At 48.8% G+C, this 13,332-nt stretch overlaps 1 protein-coding gene across 1 annotated transcript in view; it reads left to right on the top strand.

The window, feature by feature from the left end:
- Positions 1–10,319, top strand: part of NCS1 (neuronal calcium sensor 1) — a 53,935-nt gene extending 43,616 nt beyond the window's left edge. Inside the window, exons 7-8 of the mRNA XM_081595868.1 lie at positions 1,477–1,594; positions 9,715–10,319. Coding sequence (XP_081451994.1) covers positions 1,477–1,575 — 99 coding nt within the window. The 3' untranslated portion in view covers positions 1,576–1,594; positions 9,715–10,319. The remainder of the gene's footprint in view (positions 1–1,476; positions 1,595–9,714) is intronic.
- The last annotated feature ends 3,013 nt before the right edge of the window (positions 10,320–13,332 follow it).

The raw sequence follows: 13,332 nt of genomic DNA, 5'->3' as shown, positions 1-13,332 counted from the left end.
TGTTGGTTATCCATTTTAAGTGTAGCAGTGTATATGCGTCAATTCCAAACTCCCATCTATCGCTCCCCCGACCCTTCCCCTGCTGGTAACCATAAATTCATTCTCTAAGTCTGGGAGTCTGTTTCTGTTTTGTAAATAAGTTCATTTGTATCAATTTTTAAAGATTCTGCATATAAGCAATATCATATAAGAAACCCTTCTTTATACCAAAGTTTTAAAACTGGAAATAGCATTGTTTTTAAATAGGAATTGGATAGCAGGATGTACTGAAACCCAGTATTGCTTGCCTTCAAAAAAGAATACAAGTGAGAGTGACCTTGGACTTATTATTACATCCTGCTTGGGTGCAGGTGCTTGTCCTGAAAACGTTGAGCCTGAGGCCTGACTTCCTTAATTAAACAAGTGAGATCAGCTCATGTCAGAGCGGCTCAGACACAGAGGCTCAGTCCGCACTGGGCTCCTGGTGACAATCAAAAGATGTGTCCACAGAGTGTGGGCTGAGAATCCCAGTTGCTTGCGGAGAGGGTCAATGTTATTCAACAGCAAGGCATTAAATCCCCCTCCCCCGCTCCCATTCAGACCTCCCTCATTTGGGGAAGCAAAGTGCACACTGGGGTCAGATTGGGTGCAAACCTGGCTTCCCCAGTTAGCAGCCGGGGGACCCCGGGCAGGTGACCGAGCTTTAGCATCCTCACCAGTAAGACCAGCCCCTCTTCTTAGACCAAGCACCCGTGTAGCGTGAGTGGGGCCCGCTGTGGGCACCCCTCGAGGTCTGCCTGCTGAGCTTGTGGAACCCTCATCACACCGTCCCTCTCCGGGTGTGGGACGTGGCGGGGGGTGGCCTCCAAGGCCTTTTTCTTTTGCCTCACGGGTTTCCCTGAAAGATGCTCCAGGGGATGGAATTTTGGCCCAAATCATTTCTGCCCACAAGAGATCCATCAAAGTCCCTTACGTGGGTTCTGCCCAGCCTCCTTGCCGATCTCTGGGGTCCGGTATACGCTGCTCCAGGAATGGCTTAAACACTTTTCCGAGGGTGACCCCAGAGACACGCATCAGGCCCTCAACCTTGTGGGATTAACACCCTTTGTGGGGCCCAGCAGCGAGGATGATAACTATAGCCCTAAGGGGCGCTGCCAGTCGGCCAAGCCCTTTACAACAGCTTGAGGTCAAGGACGGCTCACCCAGTGCCCCGAAGAAGCTGGGAAAGTCTCTCTAGTCCCACAGATGTGAAAACAGGAACCCCAAGAGGTGGGTCACCCACCCAAGGTCAGCCAGCCAGGAAGCGCCCAGGCCTGTCTTTGCCTGGCCCCTCCCACCTAATGAATGGCGTTGCCTCCCTCCTGACCTAACTTTGGAAGCTCTCTGGGAACCAGCCCTGGGCTGGGCTTGGGGAGGGTGTGTCCAGGGTCTGGGCCAGAGGCTCCTGTCCTAGGAGGCTGGCCACCCCCTCCTCTCTACCCGCCTCTCTGCTTACAGAACGCCGATGGGAAGCTGACGCTGCAAGAGTTCCAGGAAGGATCCAAGGCGGACCCGTCCATCGTGCAGGCGCTGTCCCTCTATGATGGGCTGGTATAGTCCAAAGCCCAGAGCTGGGGTGAGTGGAGGGGGCCTGGGGGTGGGGTGGGGGCAAGGGGGCACACCCAGCCAGAGGACACCTAGGTTTGGCAGATAAGTACCTGGGTTTCCCAGGGGCCCTTGGGGTCTGCCCAGGTGAAACATAGCTAGTGGGAGAAGGCCCCGGAGGCAGGGTCTTCAGATCAGCCAGGGCTCCTCTGTTTTTGTCGTTTTTATATACCTAGATTCAGCTAGAGACTTGACATGAATAGAAGTTTCCCTGGGTTGAAAACACTTTGAAATGTCCCAGTTCTCAGTCAGGGCCAAGGGCCTGGGAGAATAGAAGTTTCTCATCCCTTCTCGGTCAGGGTGGCTGAAGACCTCAGCTTCTGACTCTCTTGATCAATAGCTCAAACGTGGTTGCTTAGTTTTTTTAGCCCATAAGCTTTTGGTTTGTTTCTCTTAGTACAGGATGATAGCCTACAGAGGCTTCTATTGCTGGCAGAGAACTGACCCCCACGGTCCTGTCCAGCTGTTAACACTCTTGTACGTGTCTCCTGGATGATGCATTCTGTCGGTACAGACCTAAGGGTAGAATTGCTGGAACACAGAATGTGTGTAGTATATTTAGCTTTAGTCGGTACTACCGGACAGCTTCCCAACGTGGCTGTACCATCTCCTACTCCCACTCGTGATGTATGGGGGCTCTGAGTGCTCCACTTCCTGGCTGACGTTGGATCTTCTCTGTCTTCTTAAATTTCAGCGGTTTTGGTGAGCCTGTAGTGATAGCTTGTTGTAACCTTTATCTGCATGTCTCTGATGAATGGTGAAGTTGGGCACATTGGCATATGTGAAAGTGAAAGTGAAAATCACTCGGTTGTGTCTGACTTCTTGTGATCCCATGGACTGGGCCGGCCAGGCTCCCCTGTCCATGGAATTCTCCAGGCAAGAGTACTGGAGTGGGTTGCCGTTCCCTTCTCCAGGGGATCTTCCCAACTCAGGGATCGAACCCAGGTCTCCCGCATTGCAGGCGGCTTCTTACCATCTGAGCAGGGAAGCCCAGGAATACTAGAGTGGGTAGCTTATCCCTTCTCCAGGGTATCTTCCTGACCCAGGAATAGAACCAGGGTCTCCTGCATTGCAGGCGGATTCTTTACCAGCTGAACTACCTGGGAAGCCCATGTGTGCATACTCAATTTTACCATCACCTTATGTGCAGTGCTGTCTTAGTCATCTGTTGCTACATACTGAGATCTTGCAAAACAGCAGCCAGAAAGAACAAACATCAGGAATTTGGATACAGCTTTTTTTGGTGCCTTTGGCTCAAAGTGTCTCATGAGGATGCAGCCAAGCTGTCAGTTCAGTTCAGTTCATTCGCTCAGTCGTGTCTGACTCTTGGCTACCCCATGAACCACAGCACGCCAGGCCTCCCTGTCCATCACCAACTCCTGGAGTCTACCCAAACCCATGTCCATCGAGTCAGTGATGCCATCCAACCATCTCATCCTCTGTCATCCCCTTCTCCTCCTGCCCTCAATCCTTACCAGCATCAGGGTCTTTTCCAATGAGTCAACTCTTCGCATGAGGTGGCCAAAGTATTGGAGTTTCAGCTTCAACATCAGTCCTTCCAATGAACACCCAGGACTGATCTCCTTTAGGATGGATTGACTGGATCTCCTTGCAGTCCAAGGGACTCTCAAGAGTCTTCTCCAACACCACAGTTCAAAAGCATCAATTCTGCGGTGCTCAGCTTTCTTCACCGTCCAACTCTCACATCCATACATGACCACTGGAAAAACCATAGCCTTGACTAGACGGACTTTTGTTGGCAAAGTAATGTCTCTGCTTTTAAATATGCTATCTAGGTTGGTCATAACCTTCCTTCCAAGGAGTAAGCGTCTTTTAATTTCATGGCTGCAGTCACCATCAGCAGTGATTTTGGAGCCCCCAAAAATAAAGTCTGACACTGTTTCCACTGTTTCCCCATCTATTTCCCATGAAGTGATGGGACCAGATGCCGTGATCTTAGTTTTCTGAACGTTGAGCTTTAAGCCAACTTTTTCACTCTCCTTTTTCACTTTCATCAAGAGGCTCTTTAGTTCTTCTTCGCTTTCTGCCATAAGGGTGGTGTCATCTGCATATCTGAGGTTATTGATATTTCTCCAGGCAATCTTGATTCCAGCTTGTGTTTCTTCCAGCCCAGCATTTCTCATGATGTACTCTGCATATAAGTTAAATTAGCAGGGTGACAATATACAGCCTTGACGGACTCCTTTTCCTATTTGGAACCAGTCTGTTGTTCCATGTCCAGTTCTAACTGTTGCTTCCTGACCTGCATACAGGTTTCTCAAGAGACAGGTCAGATGGTCTGGCATTCCCATTTCTTTCAGAGTTTTCCACAGTTTATTGTGATCCACACAGTCAAAGGCTTTGGCATAGTCAATAAAGCAGAAATAGATGTTTTTCTGGAACTCTCTTGCTTTTTCGATGATCCAGGGGATGTTGGCAATTTGATCTCTGGTTCCTCTGCCTTTTCTAAAACCAGCTTGAACATCTGGAAGTTCACGGTTCACGCGTTGCTGAAGCCTGGCTTGGAGAATTTTGAGCATTACTTTACTAGCGTGTGAGATGAGTACAATTGTGCGGTAGTTTGAGCATTCTTTGGCATTGCCTTTCTTTGGGATTGGAATGAAAACTGACCTTTTCCAGTCCTGTGGCCACTGCTGAGTTTTCCAAATTTGCTGGCATATCGAGTGCAGCACTTTCACAGCATCATCTTTCAGGATTTGAAATAGCTCAACTGGAATTCCATCACCTCCACTAGCTTTGTTCGTAGTGATGCTTTCTAAGGCCCACTTGACTTCACATTCCAGGATGTCTGGCTCTAGGTGAGTGATCACACCATCGTGATTGTCTGGGTCGTGAAGATCTTTTTTGTACAGTTCTTCTGTGTATTCTTGCCATCTCTTCTTAATATCTTCTGCTTCTGTTAGGCCCATACCATTTTTGTTCTTTATCGAGCCCATCTTTGCATGAAATGTTCCCTTGGTATCTCTAATTTTCTTGAAGACATCTCTAGTCTTTCCCATTCTGTTGTTTTCCTCTATTTCTTTGCATTGATCGCTGAGGACGGCTTTCTTATCTCTCCTTGCTATTCTTTGGAACTCTGCATTCAGATGGGAATATCTTTCCTTTTCTCCTTTGCTTTTTGATTCTCTTCTTTTCCCAGCTATTTGTAAGGCCTCCTCAGACAGCCATTTTGCCTTTTTGCATTTCTTTTCCATGGGGATGGTCTTGATCCCTGTCTCCTGTACAATGTCACGAACCTATGTCCATAGTTCATCAAGCACTCTGTCTATCAGATCTAGTCCCTTAAATCTATTTGTCACTTCCACTGTATAATCATAAGGGATTTGATTTAGGTCATACCTGAATGGTCTAGTGGTTTTCCCTACTTTCTTCAATTTAAGTCTGAATTTGGCAATAAGGAGTTCATGATCTGAGCCACAGTCAGCTCCTGGTCTTGTTTTTGCTGACTGTATAGAGTTTCTCCATCTTTGGCTGCAAAGAATATAATCAGTCTGATTTCGGTGTTGACCATCTGGTGATGTCCATGTGTAGAGTCTTCTCTTGTGTTGTTGGAAGAGGGTGTTTGCTATGACCAGTGCGTTCTCTTGGCAAAGCTCTATTAGCCTTTGCCCTGCTTCATTCTGTACTCCAAGGCCAAATTTGCCTGTTACGCCAGGTGTTTTCTGACTTCCTACTTTTGCATTCCAGTCCCCTATAATGAAAAGGCCATCTTTTTTGGGTGTTAGTTCTAAAAGGTCTTGTAGTATTCTTCATAGAACCATTCAAGCTCAGCTTCTTCAGCGTTGCTGGTCGGGGCATAGACTTGGATTACTGTGGTATTGGATGGTTCACCATTTACGTTGCTGTATAACATTGAGCAGAGTTCCCTGTGCTATACAGTAGGTCTCGTTTGGTTACCTGTTTTAAATATAGCAGTGTGTCCATGTCAACCCCAAACTCCCTAACTGTCCCTCCCTCCCCTCCTCCCCCCAGGTAAACTGAAAGTTCACTCTCTAAGTCTGTTTCTGTTTTGTAAATAAATGCATTTGTATAACTTTTTTTCAATTTTACATATAAGTGATGTCACATGATATTTGTCTTTCTCTGTCTGACTTTCTTCACTCAGTCAATCTCTAGGTTCATCCATGTTGCTGCAAGTGGCATTATTTCATTCTTTTTAATGGCTGAGTAATGTTCCACTGTATGTATGTACAACATCTTCTGTATCCATTCATTTGTCGATGGACTTTTAGGTCGCTCCCATGTCTTGGCTGTTGTAAACAGTGCTGCAGTGAACACTGGGATGCATATATCCCTTTGAACCATGTTTTTCTCTGGATATATGCCCAGGAGTGGGATTGCAGGGTCATATGGTAGCTCTATTTTTACTTTTTTAAGGAACCTCTGTACTGCCCTGCATAGCAACTGGACCAATTTACATTCCCACCAACAGTGTAGGAGGTTTCCCTTCTTTCCATGCCCTCCCCAGCATTTATTGTTTGTGGATTTTGTGATGATGGCCCTTCTGACTTACACCAATCGATTTGTGAATGCTAAGCCACTCATGATAAGCTTTTATGTATCATCAGATTTGATTTGCTGATATTTTGTTTAGGAGGCCTGTTTTGAAGCTTCTAAAGTTATTTTGCACACTAAATCCTTTTTCATTGAAGGGAGATTAGAAGATATGTTTAAAAAGAAAACCTCCATTAAAAATTGTTATTAAAAAAAACCAAAACCCTTCACATATAACCCCGATGTCTCAGTGGGTGGGGGCTCCACCTGCAATGCAGAAGACATAGGAGATGCAGGTTTGACCCCTAGGTCGGGAAGATTCCCCTGGAGGAGGAAATGGCAGCCCACTCCAGTGTTCTTGCCTGAAAAATCCCATGGACAATGGAGCCTGGTGGGTTACAGTCCAAAGGGTCGCAAAGAATCGTACACGACTGAGTGACTGAACACACACACATATAGCCCAGAAATAACCACTGTGAACATTTTGTGTCTAGAATGATTCAGAAAGAATTGAACACTTACATAAACTTAATGCTCAGTAACTAGGTCTCATAGGAACATAATAATCAAACCAATTTGTAAAGGAACCGTGACAGATATTTCTATAATCTTAGAGATGCTCAGTATACAGCCCTGGGTCCTGCAGCACATACTGATCTGTTGTCTAATTTTCAGGGTCCCCTTTCTGTGAGTTACCACCAGCGACCTCCTTGGCAACTGTCACATAACAGCTGCTTCATTTCCCCCAGGCCGTGGAAAAGTGGTGCAAACCTGGTTTTTGATGTATTCCCCACCGGGGAAAAGTTGTACAGTGTAATTCATTTCTTTAAAGCATGTGATTATTTTTGAATTACCTTATTTGTTTTTGTCTCACAGTTTTCTATGAATATATATGTACGCATATTTCCTCAACAACAGTGAGTTCATAACCATATGCTGTTGGCTGTTTTTCTCTTTTTGTTTTGTGTTTTCAAAGAACAACTTGTAGGAAACACTTATTTTTTCTTTAGGAGACTCAACACTAAGAGGTTTATAACGTGTTTTATCCAACTTGGCTTCACATTCCTTGTGTGTACACTGGCTTTTCTTAACACAATTTATGTAGCCATATATCTTACTCTCACCCTCACACGTCGGCCAACACAGTGTAATTTTATTTCTGTGACAAACTTTTCAGGGTGACAGGATTCACTTTTCTAAAGCTCTTCCCGAAAATTGCCCTTCCCATTTTTTCTCAGGCTTTCCTGGAGCCTGTCTGATCATAATTACATCCAACCTGTGTTCTATCGTTTTTGTGATTTATTCACCTTCTGAGATTCCTGATGTATCATAATTCTTAGATAAATTACTCTTATGTAATTCATTGAATTATTCAGGAACTGAGATCATGCATATTTTCTGCATCACTAAATCTTGCTTGAGATCATCCTTTTTAATAGCTGCATAGTATTCCACCTACGGCTGGACCATACTTTAACCAGTCTTGTGGTATGGGACACTTAGGTTGTTGGAAATTTGCGGATGGATTAAAACCATTTAATTATGGAAACATTCTCAGGCAATAGTGGAGAATATGTAACTCCATGTACCTATCACCCAGCTTCAGTATCACTGATGCACAGCAATCTTGTACCGTCTATACCCTCCCCCACACACCGCTCATGCTGGGTTGTTTGGAAGAAAATTCAAGACATCATATCATTTCATACATAAATATTTCAAAATGTATTTCTGAAACATAATGATTCTTTAAAAAAATCCGTAATACCAAGAAAAAAGTAATTCCTTAATACTCTCCCCTCAGCATTTAAATTCCAGTTTCCCATTATCTCACAGTTTTTTTCTCACTTTGATTATTGGAATCAGAATTGGAATAAAACCACAGATGGCAATTGGTTGGTAGGTCTCTATTTTATTTATCTTTTTTATGTGGACCATTTTAAAAATTCTTTATTGAATTTGTTACAATATCACTTCTGTTTTATGGGCTTTGTTTTTGTTGTTGTTGTTGTTGTTTTTTGGCTGAGAGGCATGGGGGATCTTTGCTCCCTGACCAGGGATCAAACCTGCGCCCCCTGCATGGGAAGGCAGAGTCTTTTTTTTTTTTTTTAATTTATTTATTTTTTGGCTGTGCTGTGCAGCATGTGAGATCTTAGTTCCCTGACCAGGGATCGAACCTGCGCCCCCTATACTGGAAGCACAGAGTCTTAACCACTGGACCACCAGGGAAGTCCCCTCTTAAGTTAATTTTAATCTCTAAGTTTTCCCTCTTCCCTTTCTGTCTCACTGATTGTTGAGAAGCGCATTCTGTAGGGTTCCCCACAGTCTGGGGTTTGCTAACGGTGCCCCGGGGTGCTGTACAGACTCCTATTTCCTGTTCTTCCTGGAAATGGCAGTTGATCTGCAGGCTGGCTTGCCGCTGGATTTGGTCAACTTTTGGTGAGACTGTCTCATGGCTGGGGTCGTGTGTGTCCGGCAGGCACACGTGATGTCGGTGACATCAGCAGCTCTTGCTGATTGCCATCCCATCCATTCATCAGGTCGTGCAAAATGGTAACGTCCTAAAGTTGTCTTTCCTTCATGGCTGGGTGCATCACTTTTATAAAGGGAGACATTCCCTCGTCCACTCATGGGTTATCCTCCGGGTATAGTGTTCACAGGGAGGGCAGGATGGATACTTGATTCTTTATCAGTTTTCAGAACAAGTTGGATTTCTCACATCCTTTAGAAGTGACCAATGATGTTTTATAAAAACAATATGTGTAATTATGAGTTTAGGGATTTCAATGCATTTGATGAGTTTAGTTTGAGGTGGGGAGGAACTGCCAAACTTTTCCACAGTCTGCATCATTTTATGTCCCTGCCAGCGATGATCAAGGGTTCCAATTTCTCCACACCCTCACCAATGCTTGTTAGTTTTAGGTTTTATCCTAGTATTTGTGAAGTGATGTTTCTTTCTCTCTTCTTTTGCCTCACCTCAAGGCATGGGGATCTTAGTTCCCTGATAAGGGATCAAACCTGCGGCCCCCTGCATTGAAAACACAAAGTCTTAACCACTGGACCACGAGGGCAATTCCTCCTTGTAGTTTTGATTTACTTTTCCCTGATGACCAATTCTGCCGAGCATCTTTTCCTGTCCTTACCGGTCCCTGCTCACTTTGTTCTTAACGGTTGCACACTCTTTTATCGCATGGTTCTGTCCTTATTGATCTGACCTGTCCCTCCCTCGTGGACACTCACTTTGTTCTCTCCTGTTTAATTTTGCTGTTACAGATGATACTGTCATAAGCATTGCATTTATTTCTTAAGCACACATGCTAAGCACCAAATGTGTGTACTGGAGGGCATGCACATTTTTAGGACTTGTCACCTCGTCCTATAGTTCCAGGGTCCCCGGTCCCCGGGCCGTGGACTGGTACTGGTCGGTCGGTGGCCTGTTAGGAACCAGGCTGCACAGCATGCAGCGAGCAGTTATTTTCCACGAAACCAGTCCTTGGTGCCAGCAGGGTTGACTCCCACCCGCTCTATGCCCCTGGCAGCCAGAGCTGAACCCGCCCTGCCTCCTGTGTCTTCCAGATGCCTGGGAACCACTCACCTCCTCCCGTGCCATGAGGCCACCTCCGCCCTGACTCCCCCGCCCCCGACTCCCGAGCCTTCCTCCGCATCCACGCCCAGCCGAGCTGCCCTGGAATCGCGAGGCCGGCTCCCCCCCCCGCCCCGCACCCACCCGCTGCCTGAAGCCACCGGCTCGGATCGCCAACAACCTCCGCTTGTCCAGAAAACGACCACACGGATGGGAAAGGCTGCGGCCCTCTGCAGAACCCGGGACTCGTCCGCTTCGCGGGCGGGGCCTCTCGGCCTCTCCTGCTCTCCTCGCACGTGTGTTTTTGTTTTTTTTTTTTATTTCAAACAGACATTGAAAAAGAAAAAAACAAAACAAAACTACCTTCTGTTCTAGAAGATTCCGACTGACAGATGAGGAGAAGGCCTCGGGGACGTCGGAGATCCCTGCCTCCCACCTTGACCTTCGTAGCCAGAGAGGCCCCAGGAGTCCCGGCCTCGGCCGCAGGGGCTCCGGGCGTGGGGGGTAATGTGATGTTGTCGCCCCCCCTTCCTCGGGCAGCGAAACCGCCTGCTTGGCTAGGATGATTAATTACGATGATGCTGATTTTCTGTGATAACAGTATTGTGCTTTTTGGTGGGGAAAGTGAGGTTTTTTTTTTTATATATATATATATACATATATAATTGATATCTTTTATTTATTGGTTGTTAACTGTTGCTGCTGCCTCCATGTGTCCAACGGTCCCAGGGATGCGGGGCCCACCTTTTACATGTGCAAGCCCCTCGCCCACCTGCCCACAAGCTTGGGAGGATGGTGGTCTGCAGCGGCCAAGAAGCCAAAAATCTTTTTTTTTTTTTAATTTAAAATTTTAGATACTGTGCTTGCTTGGTGTTTGGAGAGGGGAAAGGTGGGCTTCTTCAATGGCTAATGCACTGTTCTCTCTGCCTGAATGCCTCCTCTCTGGATCTCTATTCTCTGCTCCCAGTTCACACCTCTCTCTGTCTTGTATCCTCCTGGGGGTCCATCCCATCTTTTCTGAGGACAGACAGGGGACAGCTTTGAGCTTCTCAGTTCTCGCTTTGGTGTTTGCAGCCGCGAGATTTGTGCTGAGACTGGGAGCCGGGAAGGCGGGCGGCGGGGATGGACCGAGAAGCTAGGAGAAGTGAAGAGGGAGTGAGCGAACGATTAAGGGCGGCTACTCTGTCTCCTAGGTGGGCTTTGAGAATTGCTCGTCACTCTGCTTTCCTGCCTTCCTGCCTGCCTCGTCCAGAGGACCATGGTACCCTTCCCTCCTTTAGCTCAAAAGCCAGGAAGGGTGGAGTGGGGCAGGGAGAGAAGGGAGAAGCCCAGAAGGGTGGAGGGAGGCGGGGAGAGATGAGCTGCAGGCAGTCCCATTCAGGTGGCATATCCGGCTGTGACCTGCCTGTGCTCTCAGAAGTTTCTAGCTCTGCCTGCCACCGAGACAGAGCGGCCCCAGAATCAGATGACCTCGGAGCAGAGGCTGGGAGCCCAAGGCTGGCCCTTGCTCTGTGATCGTGGGCACCCTCTTGCCCTCTCTGGGCCCCAGCTTCTGCCACCGCTGCAGACCCGAGGGAACCTGGGCTGGAGGATCTGAAGGCTTTTCTCCGTCCCTGCTGATGCTGTCTAATTCTAAGCCAAGGTCTCCTGCTGTTGGTGACTCTCTGGTCTGTGGCTAACTTTCCAGACCCCAGCAGACACGGGGACCGTCTGAGCCACCATCTTATCTCTTGGCACATGTCTTCAGGGACTCGGCAGCCCCTGGTGGCGTTGCGTGGAGTCAGATGACACACTTTGTCCCTCCCCGCAGAGTTTCCTAGTCCCTCCTGGGCTCTTGAGCCAGCTTCCAGGCTCAGGATTTGTCCTCCCCCAGGGAAGGCTTCGGGGGCCAGAAGCAGCCTCCCAGCCTGTGGTAGGGCCAGGCTGGAGTCTAGAATCCCGGCTTCTTTCTTGCACAGTCAGCAGCCGACCCCCCTCCCTGCTTATCCCAACCCCAGGAGACGAGGAACTGGCGCTCAGCCCCCACGGGGAATCGCCCTCGCTGTCTACTTTGCACTTTCCCAGGAGGCCAGAGGTTCCCTCGCTCCTTAGCCCTCAGCCACCAGACGCTCTGCCAGAGAGCAGCTCTGCCAGCGTGGGCCTTGTGCATCCACTCCTTAGGCTGGACCACTCAGCCAGCTCCCACCTCTCCCTCCTGACGTTCTCAGACCCTCCGCCTCCCCTGGAAGCCCCCCAGACAGACCCTGCATGAGTGGGATCAGTAGTTCCGTTTTCATGGGGGACTTTGAAACCTGGGCTCTTTGGGGCTCCTGCAGTCCCCTTCCTGCTCAGGCCACTGGCCCAGGAGGCCCCGGGAGCCATCACCAAATCCTACAGTTCTTCATCCTGGCTCTGACCTGGGGGCCTAGGGTGGGAGGTGAACTTGGTGACTTTGGACTGGAGGTCAGATGACTTCTGAGACTCGATCTGTGTCTCTGGTCCAGGGGTCAGGAGCTGTTGTGCAGCTGTCCTGGGGGGCGTCACGGAAAGGGCTTGTGGCTGAGAATTCTCCAGGGTTCAGCATGTGGGTCCCACCAGCCGAGGCATTGATTCCCAGGTGTCCGGGGAGATCTGAGTGCCAGGCTTTCTTCCCACCTTCTCACCTTTGGCCTTTTGGTTTGGAGCCACAGGTGTGGCTTAGCAGGAGGTACTGTGGACCCGTGCCCCAGGGACACCTTGGGTCCTTGCCCAGAGACCATCCAAGAGCATGCTGGACCATCCAGAGCGTGCTGGACACTGGCCATTTTTGCCCGAGGTTGTGGACAGCGACAAGCCTGTCCCCTCCTCTCACCAGGCCTCCAGCCTCGGCACCCTGGAACCCTGAGCAGTCCGTGGGCCTCTCTCCCTGCCACCGTTTCCCGTTTCCCACTTGAGGCCCAACCCCATCAGCTGCTGCTCTCCGGGGCTTCCAGACCAGTGGGAAGCCAGGCTCTTAGCTCCCCGCCCCTCCAGCCCCGCCACTCTCCCCGGCCCAGGAGCAGGAATCAGCCTCTGGTAGCGCGTCTGCAGCAGCCCTGGCTCCTTCCTCACGGTGTCCGCTCCCCACTCCGCGTTGATGGTACTTAGGAGAATGTCATGCGTTTCCACGATCCAACCAAGCAATGTTTAGAGTAACGTCAAGGCAAACGTGTGTCCTCTCCATCCCCTGAAATGCTTTTCATTTTGACAGACACTTCCTAGATGACAGATGCACCCGGCGTTTCGGGGACATTGTCTCTTCTCTCGGGGCTTGAGGGGGGTGGTGGTGGGTGGGAGTCCTGGGTCTCCTGGGAAGTGGCAGCTTCACTGTTCACCAAGGTGAAAGCTACCAGGTTCCCAGTGGTTTCAGCTTCTAAGTATTGAGGGGCATGCAGGGAGCGCCACCTGTTGGTGATGAGCGGTAAAGACATTTGGGGGACTTGCTCAGCCAAATAGATGATTTGAGAAGGAGGCTGCAGATGGCGATTTGAGGAGGGGGCCCAAGGTCTCACCTGGGCCCTGGGCTTCCAGCCCCACCTCCTTGGCAGCATGTGTCCCACACGCCCCTCTTCTAGGTCCACCCCAGGGGTAGCAAGTGAATTGGCATAAGGGCA

The sequence above is a fragment of the Giraffa tippelskirchi genome, chromosome 4 (genome assembly GCF_054371585.1).
Source record: "Giraffa tippelskirchi isolate mGirTip1 chromosome 4, T2T-mGirTip1v1.2.pri, whole genome shotgun sequence".
In the NCBI taxonomy this organism is placed as follows: Eukaryota; Metazoa; Chordata; class Mammalia; order Artiodactyla; family Giraffidae; genus Giraffa; species Giraffa tippelskirchi.
Note: the sequence above shows the minus strand (reverse complement) of the source record. Positions and strands in the feature narration are given on the sequence as shown.